The 15,658-nt window shown below is 34.8% G+C and overlaps 1 protein-coding gene across 1 annotated transcript; it reads left to right on the top strand.

Moving 5' to 3' along the window:
• The first annotated feature begins 2,020 nt into the window (after window positions 1-2,020).
• On the top strand, window positions 2,021-10,244 carry CAD1 (MAC/Perforin domain-containing protein). Its single transcript, XM_082886496.1, has 6 exons — window positions 2,021-2,735; window positions 5,653-5,891; window positions 6,699-6,891; window positions 7,513-7,696; window positions 8,619-8,773; window positions 9,497-10,244. The coding sequence occupies exons 1-6, from the start codon at window positions 2,415-2,417 to the stop codon at window positions 10,121-10,123; spliced, it is 1,719 nt and encodes a 572-aa protein (XP_082742622.1). The 5' UTR covers window positions 2,021-2,414; the 3' UTR covers window positions 10,124-10,244.
• Window positions 10,245-15,658: the final 5,414 nt, after the last annotated feature.

Here is a 15,658-nt window from a genome sequence, read left to right as displayed (position 1 = left end):
GGTGGCCCGGGCCCTAGCCTAGCTCGAGACCCTGGACCTGGACTATCATTTTGAAGCTTGGCCCGGCTCATGGCTCAACCCATCAAAAGCCCACTCAAAGGCCGGCCCAAGACCCGACCTACCCAAGGTCCAATATCATTTTTAGTGGAAAAAAATAAAATTTTGAGAAAAAAATAGAAAAAATGTTTAAGCCTGTCCAAGCACGGCTTAAGCCCGAGCTTAGGCCTAGGTCTAAGCCCGCCCAAGGCCTAAATACCCTCTTGGCCTTGGCCAAATTGTCTGGCCCATGAGTCAGCCTGACCCGACCTGAATTTTGACAGAAGCCCGGGAGGCCCGGCATGGACCGGGCAGAGTTGAGGCCTGGGTGGGCTGAGTCAAGCCTAATTTACACCCCTAGGTAATGCAATGATAATAGTAGTGACCATGGAAAAAATGTGAAGGGGTTAGGGGTAAGGCCTAATGTGGCGGTGGTTGTAGGATTTGGATGAAAAGGGTTAGGGTGAGATATGGGAAAATAATGAAGGGCTAAGGTGGTGTTGGAAGTGGCGGTCGAAGAAGTGGTAGGAGTGAACGAAGAGGGTTTTGGGAAGGATGGGGTTGGTGAATGTTTGATTTAATGATCAATTAATATAAAAAAGAAAAAAATCTGTGATTAGAAATTTTAAGGAGTAATGTAATTAATATTTTAAGCATATCTTAAAAGATTATTTATAATTTATCCTTAAAAAAATGTACAAATTTAAAAACTCTTGGTATAATAAAAATAGAATAAAAAAGCAAATGTTAACAAATATCTTGAAACATTATTTATTACTTGGTTTAAAAAGCATTTTACAAACAAGTAAAAATGTTAAAATAATTATAAAATTAATAAAAATAACAAAAATGTTTCATGCCCCCTTTTTCCCCACCCCCTTCGACCCCCTCTCTCTCTCATTGGTTATATTTTTTTTTTTTCTTTTTTTTCCTGCTCCTCCAATCACCACCCGCCACTTGTCTGTGGGGTTTGTGGGGGTGGTGATTAAAAGGGGTCTCTATCATGGCTCTAAAAATAATTTTCAAATAAGTAAAAAATGACATTTAATTATTATTATTTCACATAATCATGAAAAAATTTACGAGTAAACCACCAATAAGTCTAAGGGGTTGTTCGGCATTGGCTAATATAGCCAACTTTTTTAGCCTGAGACTTTTTTAGCGTGATTTTTTTAGTCTCGTTTGGTTTTTGTTTTGGGACTTTTTTTACTTTTGTAAAAAAAAAAAAAGTATAATGATTATGGGTAAAAAGTGATATTTTATCTTATTGGCTTATGTAAGTTATTTTGTTTTTTTTGCTTTTTTAGTCCTAAAATGTTGGCCAAACGAGCGCTTAATAGTTGAATTTAATTCTCATTAAGTTCTATTAAAAATAAGTTTTAGTAAAATTGTCGCTAAAAATAATTTTTTGTAATATTTTTTACATATGTTACTAAAAATTAATAATTAATGACTTTTTTTTATCACGATTTTTATAAATTATTTGTAAAGCTTACAAGTAGTAACTTTTTTAACGAATTTTTTAAACTATTGTTAAAAGTTAAATATTAGTGATATTTTTTTGTGACGATTTTTTTAAATTATCATTAAAACTTATAATTGGTAATAAGGGCAAATTACAAACATTCCCTCAAGGTTTGGTAAAAATACAGGTTCCTCCCTGAAGTTTGAGAAATTATAAATTGCCCCCTGAAGATCAAATTTTCATAACAAATTAGGAAAAATTATGGGGGAATTTGTATAAAAATAAAAACCTCAAGAGACAATTTGTTATGAAAATATAAATTTCAGGGGGTGTCATGTAATTTCTCAAATCTTATGGGAGAATCTGTATTTTTACCAAATCTCGAGGGAGTGTTTGTAATTTGTCCTATTTTTTATGATAAAATTTCAAACTAACACTAAAAATTAATAATTAATAATTTTTTTTTAATAATATTTGATAAAAAATATTATTAATTGTCCCAAAATCTATTCAATAATAAGCTCCTACACAAAAATTTAAAGTAGAGGATTCATGGCTAGATAAACAACGAAACCGAGCACAATGGTGGGCTAGAGAGGCTCTAGACATGGTTGGAACATGTCGACAGAGAGGATAGTTTCAAGCATCTGAATCGAAGACCAGTCAACTCCGAATCATCCACAAAGACAACGCGTTTCATAGCCATTATTACAGTCAAAATCCTCTCTTTTCTACGAACAACAAATAATCAACAAAGTCCAAAGTCCAACTTCAACCCCACCAAACCAAACCAAACCAAACCAAACCCCCAAAAAATCAAATCAAAACTACTCCAACCTTTGTGTGCAATGTATACCATCACTCTGAAACAGACATCCCACCAAACCCATCTCTCTTCTTCTCTCTCTTCCCAATGAAAGATCCATCAATGGAAGAAGAAGAAGAACAACAATCATCATCAACAACAAGGAAGAGTTTAATCTCTGATGCTCTTCTCACCACTCTCTGTAACTCAATCCAAGCACTGGGTCGAGGCTTTGATGTGACTTCTGATATCAGGCTTTTGTATTGTAAAGGAACTCCTGGGTCTCGTTTGGTTCACCTTGATGAAGAACATACTGAAGATCTTGTAGTCTCTGATGGGCTTGTTGTCCCAAATGTCTCCGTTGATATTGAGTGGTCTAGAGGGAAGAGGACCCCCCCTGTGGCTATTCCTGTCTGTAGCTTCCATGAGGTGGGTTTCTGATCTGTTTGATTTCTGGGTTTTTGTTTTCTTGGTCGGGTTCTCAAATCTTTATGTGGGTTTGTTTTAGTTCTTCAATTCTGGGCTTGTTTTTGCTGGGATTTTGTTTTTCCTTATCTGGGTGTGTTTTAGTTCTTCAATTCTGTGGTTTGTTGAGATTGGTGATTTTTATTGCTGGGTTTTTTGTTTTCTTGATTTGGTTAGGGTCTGGCACTGAAACAATTTTTTGGGTATGTTTAAAAAATTGAAAAGACAATGTTGTAGCTGATCATTTGCACTTGTAAATTTTTTTTTTTGGTAGTGATTATTATTTTTACTTTGCGGCTTTAGATTTAGGGACTCTTTATTGAGTATGATATGTTCTTTTGATCCTGATCTTTGTATTGGGTTTTGATTTGGATTTGTATTCGCATTCTGTTTCGACCTCAGAGTCTTGGTTATCAATTGTACTAAATGATTAAGGTGTTGAGTATGTGGACGATTATGAACCTTAATTGCATTTTGATGGGGTCACTGGTGATCATATGAATTTAGAGAAAAATTCTATTGGGATTATTTATACGGGTTAATATAGGATAACCATTCAGTTGTGTCTTTTGGAAAGCGTGACAGCGGTTATTGCAGTGAGCGGAAATCTTTTGGGAGGCACGATTGCTGAATATTATGAGCCTTTGCTAACATCCTAACCTACTATCTCCCTTTTAAGACTCTGGTTCCTGCTGCAATTGAAATTGAGGAAGTTCAAGATATGGTCTGGGTGGAGGCAAGATGAGGAAGGATCGTTCACTCTTTTAAGACCTGTTCTGCTTTCCTATGTGGGTATATAGGTTAGGCTTGTCCAATGTGTGAGCTTAGAATAAGTATTTGAAGAAATGGTTTTGAGATTTCTGAAGAGCAAAAAAGTCATTGTGGTACTTCCTGAACAACTGTGCAAAATGATTGCGGTTGTTGGAAATTCTTCTGCAAGAATATCTTCCATTTGCCTAGTTTGTTGGATGGTGGTGCAAAATGTTTCGAGAATTAGAGATTGGTGAGGATGTCTGGTGGGTTGTGCACCTTCCTCTTCTGAGTATCTTTGGCGCTATCATCATTACCATCTCTCCCTCTCTTCTTCTTCTATTTTATTTGTTTTTTTCATTTCTTTCTTTCCTATCCTTTTTTATTGAATTTATTCAGGCAGTAAAAGTGCTTCTGTTGAGCATTTTTATTGGTCCAATTTCCTTGTTTCAATCTCAAAATTGTCAATTTGTTTGGTATTATGATTTTTTCATGATCCATTCAAGTTATATCTGTTCTTGACATGCTAGACAAGGCTAACAACTCATGAAAAGGTGAATGCAAATGTAGTTTCTTGAGAAGGAGATCAACTTATGAGCAATCCTGAAAATGAGAGGGTCATTTATGCATTGTTTGCTCCTTGCTTGATTTGGTAGAAGCTCTTCCAGTCAGTGACAACCACTTGCTAAAGTTATATCGCTAATTGTCTCGATCTCAATCTTTTCTAGGTACTTTGGGCAACATGGGTGGGGTGCTTTTCAATGTGCAATGCTTGCTATTACTTTTTTAGTTTGAGAAAGGGCTTTCATAATTTTTTCAGTGTAAAATTAATGGAGAATATTTTTTGGGAACATTCTTCAGACCCATGCTTCTCATTTAGCTTTAGTCTCTACAATTTGAAGCAGTTACTTTTTAGTTTGTCAATTTGGTCTTTGGCCTGTTGCATAAAAATTGTTATTCCTTGAAAGGCACTTCCATCTTATACGGTCAAGTTCCAACTTTTATCGCTAATTTCTTGGTAGTCCGAGGCAATAAGGATTTGGGTAGAAAATCTTGCATCTGAGAGGGGACATTGGCTAGGCAAAGTTTTTAATTTACTTTTGGCTCCTCGGTAAGACAGGTATGTTTAGCTAAAATATTCTAAAAGTGATTCTTCCTATTGGTTTCTGAATCCTGTCTCCTAGTCCACGGAAATCTTGAGAAATTTTAGATATTTGTTATGTTCCTGCTCTGTGACGATCTACTCACCTCATTACTCCTGTTCTGTGAACATCTGCTTGAGTTACTACCACCAGTCGACGCCATTTGCCTAATTTTGGCCACTCGATGCCAAGGCTTCAACTTTGAAATGGCTCCCTGACATTATATAACCTGCCGTAGTTGTACTATTTTACATGTTCCCACACTGTTGAATGAAGTTAAGCTTATATACCAACTACATATTGCCAAGGCATTTGCTAGGGCACACCTTGCCTTAAAGGTTTTGTTGCTCCTGATTCTTGACTACACTACTCATTTGAAGAATTGTCTATCCACCAACTCAAGGCTCAAGGCTCAAGGCTCAAGGCTGAGCTTGAGTCAAATAGACACTCTATAGTTAAAAGCTTAAGAAACGGTCATGCTCTGGTTGGTTAAGAAGATGGACTAAAAATGGATAACTCAAAGGATCCTGTGACTAGGGCTGGAAGAATGGCTGTTTGATCATGAGGGTTCTTTTCCTCCATGTTGCCTGGATCTGGTTGGAGCATTTGGAGAATTCTCAGTATAAATGAGAATCTATGGCCTTTAAGATTAATTGATCTTTCAAACCAACTCACATGGACAAGGTCAGATCAATAAGAAATGAATGAGAATTTAAGTGTTAATTTGATTTCTTCAGGCTTCATTTGTTGGGTACTCTCTCTTGTAAGGTCAGGCCTGAGTTTTTTTATGCCTTAGTTTTTTTGTCTACTACTTCCTGATTCTTGATTGGTCAATGTGACCGTCATTTGTACTTTGAAGTATATATCTGCATTTATGTTTTATTTTACTTTCTCCTCATTAATGATAGTCTATTACCTTTGAAATTGAAATTTACTCCAGTGACCAGTCCGCATTTTTAATGTAACACCTTATATATGTGAGATTTCAGATGGCAAAAGAATTCAATGAGAAGTCAGGTATTTCAGGACATATTCCACTCGGAAGCTTTAATGCCATGTTCAATTTCACTGGTTCCTGGCAACTTGACGCAGTGGTTACAAAATCTCTTGCAATGATCGGACATGTGATCCCCCTATATATGGTTAAATTAGCAAAACCAGATTTAATATTGAATGAGGAAGTCAAGCGTGCTGTTCCTTACTCGTGGGATCCTGCATCCTTGGCAAGGTATACAATTCATCATGTATGTACTTATTTATGATGTTTTTGATCTTCTGGAAGGGAAATTTTTGACTTTTGCTTTGGAAGTGGTTATCCAGTTTAAAGTGTATCAATAGCCTTTGCGCTGTGTTTGATTGGAGGATTTGAGGAGGGATTTGGAAAGGGAAAGAGAAAAGTTTGGTGAAATGTGAATAAAATATACCTACATTTCACCTAGTTTCACACACCTTTTCCCTTTCCCTTTCCAAATTCTTCTCCAAATCTCTCAACCAAACACAACATTAATGTGTCAACATAATAGACCAATAGGGGTTAAAAGAATCCAACAAGGTAGTGCCAAATTTCTCCTGGGTCTGGTCCATATGCAATTTAATCTTTGATCAAATGTTATGGTTAATCGTGATCTGTGCTTTTGTTCTGGGGCTTCATCGCTATATATTTTTGCGCCACCGTGTTTTAGCTACTCTGAGACACTCTAGGAGTAGTCATATTAAAATTCAAATGTGTTACCCTTTGAAGATGGATGTCACTTGTATCCTCTGCCATTTTGGGAAATTTTTGCAAATACCAACTATAGTGCTTTTTTTTTTTTTTTGGATTGGCAATAAAAGAAAATTATTAGACAAGAAAAAAGGAAAATTACAGTGCTTTACTTTTGACAAAATCATACTTACACTAGGATGATAGGGCCTAAAAATTTCACAACACAGAGATCCATTATGCTCTGGTTGCAGATGATATGCCTCCAAAATTCTGTTTCTGTTGAATGGTTCTAAATCGTCTGGCTTCTGACTGTTAGTTTCCTGTTTTCAGCTTTATTGAAAATTATGGCACCCATATTGTTACTTCTGCAACGATTGGTGGAAGAGATGTAGTTTATATCAGGCAGCATCAGTCATCTCCTTTGTCAGCAATGGACATTGAGAATTATGTGAAAGACATTGGAGATCAGAGGTTTTCAGATTCGAAAAACCAGTCCGTTGCCCCCTTAAAATATAAGGACAAGGTCAGTATGGTGGTACTGTTCAATTGTTCTTCAAAAAATTTATTTTACGATTAAGCCTTACTTCTATGGATGATTTGATCCATTAGTCACTCTGTCATTCACTGTGGAAATATGGCAATGTTTACTGTTTGTATTGCGTCTCATTCTGGAAATTACTTTTAGGCTATGCTTGGATGACATGAATCTGGAGAGGGAATGGGTATCTCAATACTAATAATGCAATTTCTAGTAATTAAGTTCTCATGTCAATACTATTCAAGCGTTTGATTTCTTTAGGGGGGCCTTTCTTTTCTTTTTTTTTAACTTTTAAATGGATAGCTTTCCTTCAAGAATGCGAGATTCTCATTGGGAAGTGGCGGAATTGGATTCTTATTTGGATTGGGAATGTGATTCCTCGTGAAATAAATAATCAGGAGTTACTTTCCTATTCCTGATCCCTTCCAAGCACTAGAATCATGGGAACCTAAAATCACATTCCCATTCCCCTCAATATTATTATCATCCAAACTTAACCTTAGGGAAGGCATCTTTTCTTCTGATTTGCATCCTGTTTTCTCCCAACATTTCCTCTGCTAGGGGGAAAGAAGCATAAAAGTCTGAAAGATTAATTTGTTGATGCAGGATGTTACAGTCATTTTTAGAAGAAGAGGAGGTGATGATCTTGAGCAGAGCTATAGCAAGTGGGAGGAGACTGTACAAACAGCACCAGATGTGATTAACATGACATTTACTCCTATTGTTTCTCTGCTTGAAGGGGTACCTGGAATAAAGTATTTGGCTCGTGCAATTGAGTTGTATTTGGAGTGTAAGATCTCATTTAACGATTATCTGTGCTGTTAATTTGAGCTGTAGATCTCTTCATCATTCGTTTTGGATATATTGCAATTGAGGTGTAGATCTCACCTAACATGACATTTTCTCCATTTATTTTTTCCGAAAAAAGGAAACACAAAACAAAAACACAACCAGACAGCAGTATGAGGAGCTAAATAATGAAAAAGATTCTGTCTACCTGCAATCTCATTCTAAACTCATTTCTACGTAGCAAGAAAAAATGAATTTACATATATTACCATCAAAATGCAGTATATATAATCCTCAAGAGTAAACTCATCCCTCAATACTGTGAGATTCCTCTTGCTTTGCTATTGTAGAAAATGTTTAGCTGTATTTATGTATTATTTATACTACTCCTAATAATTGATTGGAACAAATATTTTTATGAAACCTATGACCTAAGTTAACAGGTATTTGGAATTCAATAGTTGCACCCAATTTTGTAGTGGATATATATATATCTATTTTTGAGTTATAGTAATATCTACCCACAGACTCCTTTTGATGGGAACTAAACTGGGCATACTTTTTGTTTTTTTGGTTTTTTCAAAATTTTTTTAGTAATATCTGCAAATAAGCTGGGTAAAATCTAGCCATGTTTTTTTCCTCATTGACAATGGACTAGGTTTAGTTTATTATCGACTTGAATCTTATTTTTATTTTTTTTATGGTTAATGGATTGTGTTAGTATTGCCTTGATGCTTAGGGTCTTTCTAAAAAGTTAAATAAGAGTCAATTTCTGAGAGGTGTTAATATCCTATACAGTACTCACATTTAAGGGTTGTTTTGAAGATTGTATTTATTGTTTCGAATATGTAATATATGTATTGAACATGCTTTCATCTCTCTTCATAAATTGTATCTGATTGTCTATTAATTGTCTTTATTAGACAAGCCCCCAATTGAAGATTTGCAGTTTTTCCTGGAATTTCAAATTGCTCGAGTTTGGGCTCCAGAACAAAATAACCTTCAAAGGAAGGAGCCTGTTTGCCCATCCCTTCAGTTCAGTTTGATGGGTCCCAAACTTTATATAAGTCCCGATCAGGTATTTACATGGTTCCCTATTCCATGTTGTTGAGTTTGATTTGGAGTTATGACTTGGAATACTTTGAAATGTATTAATTCATGTGCAATGGGACCGATGACTTTTAGTTTCAAAATGGGCTGTGATGTATCTTACTCTAAAGTCATTTTCATCTGTGCTGATAGAAAATGGGTTGGAAAAAAAAAAAAAGTTGAATGTCAACATGCATGTGAAATATCTTATAGGTTTATATGAATTTTCTTCTTCTTGGCCAAGGTCTTTCCCAGCTAGTGTTGTCAAAAAATGCTAATATCCTAGTGAATTACATTTAGAAACATACGTTTCAAAATATGATACACTTCTGTTCCAAACAATAAATTTAGCAGTCTAAACCAATCCAAAAAGGTTTTTTCAATATATTTCCTACAGGTTTCCTTGGTTAAAAAATATGGATAATAATGAGCTAAATTCGAATGTGGGTGAAGTTTTGATAGGACAAAACATATAAAAAGAAAAAAAAAAAAAAAAGGATTTCAAAGAAACTACATTTTATTGGAGATTGCTAAAAGAAAGTTGCTTTAGAAGTATCTCAAATTCTTATAGTGTAATCTATACAAATCTACTCCTTTTGTATCACATTTTAGAGCATGTGGCATACTACATTCCCATTCCACGTACCACAATGATAGCATACATAAAGATCTCTTTCTTTTTCTGTGTCTAAACGTGCTCATGATATTGCAGGTAACAGTTGGGCGTAAGCCAGTCACTGGACTTAGACTCAGCCTAGAAGGCAGCAAGCACAATCGACTTGCTATCCACTTACAGCACTTAGCTTCTCTTCCCAAAATCCTTCAACCTCACTGGGACTCACACATGGCCATAGGCGCACCCAAATGGCAAGGTCCTGAGGAGCAGGACAGCCGTTGGTTCGAGCCGATCAAGTGGAAGAACTTTTCCCATGTCAGCAGCTCACCCATTGAGCACACCGAGACTTGCATTGGTGATCTCTCTGGCGTTCACATCGTCACCGGGGCTCAACTCGGTGTTTGGGATTTTGGAGCCCGAAGTGTCTTACACCTCAAACTTCTGTTCTCCAAGGTACCTGGATGTACAATAAGGCGATCTGTATGGGATCACAGCCCCTCCAACACTTCCACTAATGCTTCTACATCGAGCGAGAGAAGCGCTGATGATAAAAGAGGAGACAGTTCAAGCCAGATTAGCAAACTGGCAAAAATTGTGGACATGACAGAAATGTCGAAGGGCCCACAAGACGTTCCTGGTCATTGGTTGGTTACGGGGGCTAAGCTAGGTGTAGACAAGGGAAAGATTGTGTTACGCGTGAAGTATTCCTTATTGAACTACTGATAAAACCTTTTTTTTTTCTGTCAACTCGTCTCAGTAGTGCATTGTCACATTCTTTTTGCACAGTTGTTCTTGTTCTTCTGTACATTAGTTTTGATTATTATTGTTATAATTCTTTTTGTTAGTTTCTTTTGTTTTCATCTCTTTTTTGGTTTTCTATTATTCGAATCAATGGATGGAGTAAAAATGTTCTTTTTTTGTAACGACTTTGACTCTTGTGTTGAGTCTCACATCGGAAATCTGAAAGTTGCTAAACAACCACCTATGAAACCAAATGATACATTTGGGTAGGGCTTTTCAGTTTTGAGTTTGTGGTATGCTTGACTAATATGTAAAACAATGTTGTATACATTGAAGAATAATGGTGATCAAAGTGATGAAATTGACAGGGGAAATGTTTTAGTTTTCTTGTCGCATTGTTATGGGAGATTAAGAGTTGGCCTCAGAGATGAAAATGTTCCTTTACTTGACCTAATGTCTAGGTCTGAATGTCACCATTAGATGGATCGGATACAGTTTCTCTTTCTTACAGTACATACTCCAGAAAAGATCAAATGTCCAAATTATGATTTTTGTGATATTAGTTTATGATTAATTTCAATTTAATTATAATTTATTGTGTTAATTGATAATTAATGTTGATTAAATTCATACTAACATGATCTTATATCACAGGATGAGTCTTTTCGAAAAGTGAAGTTTTGATCAAAGTATAAGATGAGAAAAATAAATATATTTATGATTTTTTTTTTTCTTTTTTTTTTGATCTTCTATAGAAAAATTACAAAAATTAGTATGAATAAGAAGGAATTTTAAACTTTTTTTTGACAATTTCAAACATATTTTCTTGACAAATTTTCAACAACATTTTGTCTCATTTTAACTTTTTCCTCATTTTGGGAAAGAGTAATGTATTTGTAGAGCACCGAATAACCTAAACAAAGAGACTAACAGGTTCACAAAGTGTCCTTGATATTCAACACATGGCAAGAGGCAATGTATTCGTTCACCCATGGCTACGATTTTTTAATATTTTATTGCAGAATATCACAGTTGTTAGCAGCTATTTTTATTTTTTTTTATATTTTATTTTGGGTTTTGTGCCTTTTTTTTTTTTTTTTGTTTAGATGAGAAAGACAAGTAACATCTGACATATTGATCTTGCACAATATTATTGTGATTGTATTCAAAAGTAAAAGCTTGTTATAATTGGTTATATTTTATGTTTTGGTGAACATTTGTAAAACAATTGCTTGGTTTTTTTTTTATCGCATGGTAGCTTAATATTAGTTCAGGCATGTGTAAGTGGAAATGATGTTTTGAAAAAAAAAATATTAATTGATTAGGATAAAATGAATTAATGGAATAATTGTTAAAAGTGATTTTTTTTTAAGGTCCCTGGTATTAAGATTTTATAGCATAAAGGACACTTAATATTTTCATAATATTTAAGGTCCCTCAACATCGATTCAAAAAAAATTCGATCCAGAGAATTTCTCTGGACAAATCACAGAGAAAATTCCAAATTTCTCTGGACACATCACAGAGAAAATTTCAAATTTCTCTATACACATCACAGAGAAAATCTCACCAAAGAATTTCTCTGGATTCAACCCAGAGAAATTTCTCTCTCCACCCCAAAGAAATTTACTCAATCCCAGAGAAAATCCCCTCCAACCAGAGAAATTCACTTGTATTGCCTGCAGTTTGATGGCTTCAATGATTTGATCCAACATTTTTCTTATACTACAAAAAGAGACTTGATCCAATAACCATATTTATGTCTATATTCATAATGAATTCAACATACAAAGCAATCTTTGGAATTTCTCTGGGTTCAAGACCTTGAACATTCAAATTTCTTTGGATTAATTTCTCTGGACTAACATTCAAATTTCTCTGGATTAACATCAAATTTCTTTGGATCTCTGGACTAACATCAAAAACCCTTGAACCTTTTTCAAATTTCTCTGGACTAACATTCAAATTTCTATGGATCTCTGGACTAACATCAAAAACCCTTGAACCTTTCACAAATTTCTCCAGACTAATATTCAAATTTCTTTGGACTAACATCAAATTTCTCTGGATCAACATTTAAACCCCTCTATCTATCCAGAGAAAATTGAACACCGCAAAAAAAATTAAACAAGGCATAAAAAATTAAGTGGATGAGAAATCTATTTAGAGAGAGAATTGTTACTTTAATCAAGAGCTGAGTCATGTACTCACAGAAATCTATGACCGCGGAGGCTAGAAATCCAGATTCTTGTGTCACTGCAGGAATTGCAAGGATCTCTGCACCAACCTGTTTATAAAATTCAATTGTAATGCATGTAACACTCACTCATGGAATAAGAACAAGGGTTTAGCTAAAATTATAAATGAGGAGCTTTTCATTTATATCATACAATATTGTCAAACATGGGCCACCAAAAATTTTCAAATGCTTAGCAAAAACTAACTAATTCCTCTAAAATATTTCCTAGTTTTTCCCTCTTTGCACCAAATTCTTGGCAAGAGGCCAACTCTTAAACATTTTAATTTATTCTATATTTTAGTGAGAGCTTCGTGCACTAACTCACTTTTTTTTTTCTTTTTTAATTTAAGTTTAGGATTGTGAATATTGCAACCAAAAATCCACCTTGTTTTGGGGGGTTTCTAATGTGAATGAGTAAACCATGTAAAGACAATATATATATATATATATATATATAAGGCATTGCTATTTAAGATAAAAAATTAGACCTAATTTTTAAGCCAATGATGTGACAATCAATTATGATATTATAAATAACACTCTCATACCTATTCTACTCATCAACCAATTATATCACTTACACATTGAGTCTAGAAAATGGGTTTAGAAAGTGTGTTTGTATATCATTATAAATAACACAGAGATTTTCTCTGGACCTCCCAGAGATTTTCTCTCCAATTTCTCTGGGCTTCCCAGAGAATTTCTCTGTGTTTTTGACCAATTTTCTCTAGTTTGCTCAAAATTTATCTCTGTGTTTTTGATCAAGCCAGAGAAAATTGAACAATCACCATTTTTATTTTGACCAATTTTCTCTACACTGTAAGACATTCAAACAACAATCCAGAGAAAATTGAACATCAAACTTACAAACAGAGAAACACCTCAAAAGCACTAGCTAACAACCAAAGCATATTAGAACTAAATACTACCAATGGAACTTCTAAGACAGGAGGCAAAGAAGCACGGCCATATAATATTATTGCAATTAGTAGTCAGGATCGCACTATAACTGTTTGGACAACTGCAAGTCCTCGTCCCCTCTTTGTGGCCAAGCATTTCTTTACTCAAAGTGTCATGGATTTATCCTGGTTAGTTAGTTATTCAATTGTCAAAATAGCTCTTCATTATGTAACTTGATGATATTGGTTAGTATATTTTTTAATCTAAATTCTCTTTTGCCTGCCTGATAAATTCAACTTATTTATTTATTATTCTTTGGAACAGGAGTCCTGATGGGTACTCACTCTTTGGAACAGGAGTCTTGATGGGTACTCACTCTTTGGAACAGGAGTCTTGATGGGTACTCACTATTTGCATGCTCCTTGGATAGGACAATGGCTACTTTTCACTTTGAGGAGAAAGAACTTGGTTAGAGGCTAACTGATGCTGAATTGGATGAGTTGAAGAGAAATCGCTATGGTGATGTTAGAGGGGGGCAACAGGCAAATTTAGTAGAAAGCCTAGCATAGTTGCTGCTTGAAGTAGCCTCGGCAAAAAAAACCACAAACAAAAAAAGTGACAGCAGATGTCCCACAAAACCAGATGCCTAAAAAATATTCTACTCATTTGGAGGTTGCCATGAAGGCTTCTGAATCGCAAGTTGATGATGGTAAGAAGAGTGGAGGACCTAGTGTCGATGCGTTAAATAAAGTGGAAGCTACTGCTCGGATGTCTAGTCTTGTGAAACAAAGAGAATATAGACGCCCTAATGGAAGAAAGAGAATAATCCCTGAGGTAGTTAGAGTGCCTGGTCAGCAGCAAAATATATCTGGTGATGTTCAGTCGCAAGCACTTGACTTCCCTCTGAAGTGTTCGGGTTTCGATTTTTAAAGCGGGTTCCGAAAGAGAAGATGAAGAAGAGAGAGAGAGAGAGAGAGAGAGAGATAAAGGAGATCGGCAACATGAGAGTGAGAGAAGCACGACGGCAATAAGTGGTGGCGATGGCAGATCGAGTAGCGACGGCAGATGAAGAAAGACAGAGATGAGGTTTGATACGAGAGAATCAAATTTCTCTGTGATATATAGGTATAGGGGTTGAGGGACCTTAGACATTACAAAATAATATTGTGGACTTTTTCCATTACTAAAAGTAAAAGAGGGATTTTAGATTAATTTTTCCTTGTTTAAATTGATAATTAAATATAATAGTTTAAAGGGAAAAGTGATTTTTTTTTGTTTTTTCAAAATCTGAAAAATATGTTAAGAGATTATTTATTGTCAGTGATATTTTCATTTATAGGCATCGCATATATTCTTTTAGGAGCATACTCATTATTGGCATTAATGATGCTTTATAAACCATTTGATCTTATTTAACAAAGGTTATGTGGTGTTGGTAATTTTATGTATAGGGGTTGAATACATAATATCACACCGCATTTTTGAAACACTACCACCTGATGAACAAAAACTTTGGCACTCCCATGCCTATGAGGTACACCACCTATCTTTTCTTATAAATTTTTTTAAATTCATATAAATCAACAATCAAATGCTAAGTAATGTGAATGTTTTGATGGTTGAGATTAAATCAGGGCTATGGGTGAATCCCCAGGTCCCCGAGATAATGTTGAAGCCCGAACTTGAAAATCTTGCCAAAACCTAGGGCAAATTTTGGTGCACTAGACAGGTTGATAGAGGTAAATGATTAATATTTTTATTTATTTATTTTTTGAGCTTAGAAAAAGAAGATGTGTGGTGTCATCACATCTCCACAGGCTCTGGCCTCGTGATAGCCGATTGGGTTCCCCTCTTTATTAACATGGTCTTTTGTTTCAAAATCTTAACTCGCATATGTTTAGGCCTTATTTAGGGTGATGATTTTTTGATTAAAATAATTACAAGTTAAAATACTTAATCAAAATTTTCTCTTTATTTTTATACAAGACTTTCTATAAAATAATTAACTAAAATAATCGTTGGCTAAACATGCCCTGGCCCCATTTGTTTTGGGGATAGAGAGGGTTAAGATTGAGATGGAAGTAAGACTTACTAATGTTGTGATTGTTTTGAGAGATGAAGAGATGATTCATAATCTCTTTCGGATTAAAATATGCCTTAGGAGGGGATTAGGATGGAGACTTAGGACTTGATAGTAGAAAGTAGTTTGCCGGACTATTTTTTATTTATTTGTTTATTTTTTACATGTTGAGAATTTTTTTTTAAATATTAATGTTTAATTTTTTATATTTTTTTATTTGTTTTATTAGTTTATATAAAAATAATTTAATAATTCTTATACCAATAACTATCATCAAAACCAACGCAATTTTACTATC

This window comes from Camellia sinensis, chromosome 9 (assembly GCF_055761805.1).
Source record: "Camellia sinensis isolate YWXY chromosome 9, ASM5576180v1, whole genome shotgun sequence".
In the NCBI taxonomy this organism is placed as follows: domain Eukaryota; kingdom Viridiplantae; phylum Streptophyta; class Magnoliopsida; order Ericales; family Theaceae; genus Camellia; species Camellia sinensis.
The sequence above is the reverse complement of the archived record's forward strand: the minus strand, read 5'-3'. Positions and strand labels throughout refer to the sequence as shown.